This window comes from Octopus bimaculoides, chromosome 1 (genome assembly GCF_001194135.2).
Source record: "Octopus bimaculoides isolate UCB-OBI-ISO-001 chromosome 1, ASM119413v2, whole genome shotgun sequence".
Taxonomy (NCBI): domain Eukaryota; kingdom Metazoa; phylum Mollusca; class Cephalopoda; order Octopoda; family Octopodidae; genus Octopus; species Octopus bimaculoides.
Window position 1 is genome coordinate 198,061,237 of NC_068981.1, and position 4,514 is coordinate 198,065,750.

Consider the following 4,514-nt stretch of genomic DNA (forward strand, 5'->3'; position numbering starts at 1 on the left):
CCTCTGTAGTGCGATACCTGTGCCAAGTCCGTCTACCATACTCTAACCTCTCAACACCTGCCATAAAGCCATCTTGCCCTCTACTACAACCTCCAATCAGTTGAGGGTTTTCCCCCCTTGTCTTGTGAATTACTTGGTAACCTCACCAATGCCAGTGCCTTGCAAAAAGGCACACAACATTTTCTCTAAAGAAACTGGTGATAGGAAGTCGCACCCAGCCACAGAAACCTAACCAAAATGGAAAATGATGTGGACCTTGAGCCGGTGCAGCTTCTGCCAAACCACCCAACTCATATCAGCGTGGAAGATGGACGCTAAATGAGATGATGATGATGATGATGATGATGGATTCGTGCATGGGTCAGATGGAGTTTATTGAGGCATCCCTTCCTGCTGCCAACTCTCACCTCTTTCAAAGCAAGGGTAATATTTTCGCAGACCTGGACAGACATTTTTTTACAGAAGATTGGAAAGAAAGGGACACTGCTTGTATGATAGTGACACTCCTTTGCAACTGTTATACGATGTCAAAACAAGGAAATAGAAACACACACACACACACCAGAAAACGTAGTCTTTTCACTAATCTGCCAGCAAACTTCTCTTAAAAATTAAGGACTCAGAGGCTAATAACACACTTTGAAGTATAGGGTGAGTGTGTGTGTGTGTGTGTTCTTTATATGATGACAGGGACACAGCTAATGAATATTCGTTTTGTGGAGCCAGAGTCACAACTAATGAATATTCATGGTGAAACAAAAGAAACTTATTTCTTACTCTGTTTGTTGATTGTTCTTTCTCCAATTCCATTCTTAACTGGCTTATTAGTCTATCTTGGTCATTGTTTTTAAGTTGATGTAACCTGCAGACAAGGAAAAAATATATAGAGTTATGTAACCTACAGTATATTGTCAAGTTGGCACAGACACACACACACACACATATATATAATCTATACAAAGAATAAACTCCATAAAGGAACACATTGTGACGACCAGTGTTAGATGAGATCATTTGATAGTCTGGGCCATAAACACCCCCACACCCACATATTGGTCTCAGATTTTGGCAGAAGGGGGTAGCAGGGTCAGGGAAGGAGAGTAAGTTAGTTGACCCCATTGACCCCAGTACACAACTGGTACTTAGTTTATTGACCTTGAATGGATGAAAGGCAAAGTCAGCTTCAGCAAAACTTGAACTCAGAACGTAAAACAGACGAAATGCTGCTAAGCATTTTGCCCAGTGTGCTAACGATTCTGCCAGCTTGTTAACTTAGATACACACACTTAATGAATGATGATTGCAGAACTTTTAATGAAGCTCAAAGCAAGAAAAGGCAAAGTGGTTCCCTGTTGGATTTGAACTCAGAACCCAACGGTACATAAGTAAATAGTGCAAGATATTGAGACCAGTCTTGTGATTCCAACACTCCCCAAAATCCTTGCAGCTGAGAAAAGAAACATTAGGCACAGGAATGGCTGTGTGGTAAGTAACTTGCTTACCAACCACATGGTTCCGGGTTCAGTCCCACTGCATAGCACCTTGGGCAGGTGTTTTCTTCTATAGCCTTGGGCTGATCAAAGCCTTATGAGTGGAATTGGTAGAGAGAAACTGAAAGAAGCCCATCGTGTGTATATATATATATATATGTATGTATGTATGTATGTGTGTCTGTGTTTGTCCCTCCACCATTGCTTGCCAACCGATGCTGGTGTGTTTACATCCCCGTAACTTAGCAGTTCAGCAAAAGAAACTGATGGAATAAGTACTAGGTTTACAAAGAATAAGTCCCGGGGTCGATTTGTTCAACTAAAGGCGGTGCTCCAGCATGGCCGCAGTCAAATGACTGAAACAAGTGAAAGAATGAAAGAATAAAAGAACCTGTCCATATTCTTCAACCTCTCCTGGTAAGTGGCCAAATCCTGTTTCATGCTGTCCCGTTCCCCTTGCACTTGTACCAAGTCCTGCTGATATTTATCTCGTTCTTCTTGCAGTCTTTTCAGATTATCATTCATCTGCCGTTTTTCTAAGCTTGAAGTATTGTCTTTCAACTCCATCTGATGCTGGATGTCTTTGGTCAATATCTCTGCACTTTTCTACAATGACAGGAAAATAAACTCGTGAAACTGAAAACCATCAAATATTTTCTTGATATTATCAAAAACGAAGGTAGAGGAAGCAAGATTTTTAATGCTGCAACATCTATAATATATAATAGTCCAACCCATGCTAGCATGGGAAGCAGACATTAAACGCTGATGATGATGATGAATATATAGTGAAATAATATCAGAAAAATTTTTTTAGAAAGATATATACATCATCGTCGTTTAACATCCGTTTTCCATGCTAGCATGGGTTGGACGATTTGACTGAGGACTGGCAAGCCAGGAGGCTGCACCAGGTTCCAATCTGATTTGGCAGAGTTTCTACAGCTGGATGCCCTTCCTAACGCCAACCACTCAGAGTGTAGTGGGTGCTTTTACGTGCCACCTGCACGAAGGCCAGTCAGGCGGTACTGGTAACAGCCACACTCAAAATGGTGTATTTTACGTGCCACCTACACAGGAGCCAGTTCGGCGGCAGTGGCAACAATCTCGCTTGAATGTCTTCTCATGTGCCAGGAAGGCGACGTTGGTAATGATCAACGGCCATGCTCGAAATGGTGTATTTTACGTGTCACCTGCACAGGAACCAAAAAATATATGTAAATATGTATAAGTATAAATATTTAATAATAATAATAATAATAATATGACAGTTCAAACATTTATAGACAATACTTCTGCTCCTCAGAGATATAAAATGAAGTTTGTATAATTTATTGAATTTTTTGAAAATATTAAGTAATATGGGAAAATGGTGTTTGTTTGAAATATAAAAAAGTTAATGCTTTTGATTTTGGTAAATACACTTTAGTATGAGAATCTTGAAATTTGTATATACCTCCTTGGTAAGTCTTCTGCAGTAATCAATAATAATTTTGTATAATATATGGTATATTGTCAGGAAATTGTTGATATTCCAGTCTTTGAGAGTTATTTTTCAGTTGTCCTGCTGGGTTGTATTGGTGTGTTTCTGTGTCTTCAGCTGGTGACTGGTCAGAGAAGCAAAGAACATGTCCAGCCTCTGTCACGTCAACAACATTCACAATGTAACGAACACAGATGTAATACATTAGACATCAACACAACTGGCAACTGCATCGGTCACGAGGAGGATTCCAGTTGATTTGATTAATGAAACAGTTTGCTCCTTAAATTAACAAGTGGCTGAGTACTCCATCATTCTCTGGGAGATTCAGCATGACATGGAAATGTGACGAGGCTGGCCCCTTTTGAATTACAAGTACAACTCATTTTTGCCAGCTGAGTGGACTGGAGCAATGTGAAATAAAGTGTCTTGCTTAAGGACACAACTGGCAGCCATGTACCAGCCTCACAATCTTACAATTGTGGAGATGACTACCCTAACCCTAACCCTAACCCTAACCCTAACCACTAAGCCATGTGCCTTCCTCCGACAGGTATTACTGCTGTGGGAAGAGTGGTCGACAGACCAACAATAGTTAACTCTTTGGCAATGAGGTGGAAGTGGTAGTGGTGTGGGTGACATGGGGTGGACTTAAATGGTGGTGGTGGTGGTGGTGGGACATTGACAAAGGAAGAAGTGATGGCTGTTCAGTGACCAAAACAAATGATTGTGTAATTATTCACCTTCCCTTCCTGCAATTCTTCAATGACTCGATGCAATTCCACAGTCTCAGACAATTGCCTCTGGCTTCTCGACATTTCTTCCTGAAAACAATAAAACACACACAACAACTCAAACAATGGAAGCGATACATTATACAGGGGGGAGGGGTGGCATGTGCATATGAACGTGTGTGTGTATGCCTGTGTAAGTGAGTGTATGTGTGCACATGTATGTACGAGTGTGTATATGTATAGGCATGTACAGTTGTGTGTGTGTGTGTGTGTATATATTATTTTCTCTCCCTGTTTATTTCTGTGTTCCTTTCCGAACGAAGAGCATAGGCGCAAAACGTAAACGACTTTCTCACTTCCCGAGTGTTAAACAAATATACCTGTTTGTTGTTTACACACCCGTCTTCGTCTTTTGTTTATTTGTAAATTCTCACTACTAATATAAATATAGTTTATGATTATGATGGTGAAATAGTTGTGTGTGTACACGTATCAAATACTGCAACATAACTGACAAGCTGAACCACTTACAGCTTATATATCATCATCATCATCACTACCACCACCATCATCATCATCATCATCACCATCGTCATTATCATCATGATTTTCATGTCTGCTTTTCTATGCTGGCATCGGTTGGGCTATCTGACTGAATCCAATCAGTCAGAGGAGGACCAGTGTCTCAGTTCCAGCCTGGTTTCTTTGGCTGGATGTCCTTCCTAACACCAGCTGCTGGACAAACTACCCTGGCTGCTTGTTTATGATATCATTTACATACATGATATATATATATATATATATATA

General features: G+C 40.5%; 1 protein-coding gene across 1 annotated transcript in view; it reads right to left on the reverse strand.

Annotated features, from left to right (window-relative positions):
• The window catches only part of LOC106881715 (myosin-11), a 33,413-nt gene that overhangs the window by 25,870 nt on the left and 3,029 nt on the right, over nt 1-4,514 (reverse strand). Inside the window, exons 4-6 of the mRNA XM_014932193.2 lie at nt 3,717-3,797; nt 1,882-2,096; nt 778-862 (exon numbers count right to left, since the gene is read on the reverse strand). Of these exons, the coding sequence (XP_014787679.1) occupies nt 778-862; nt 1,882-2,096; nt 3,717-3,797 (381 nt within the window). The remainder of the gene's footprint in view (nt 1-777; nt 863-1,881; nt 2,097-3,716; nt 3,798-4,514) is intronic.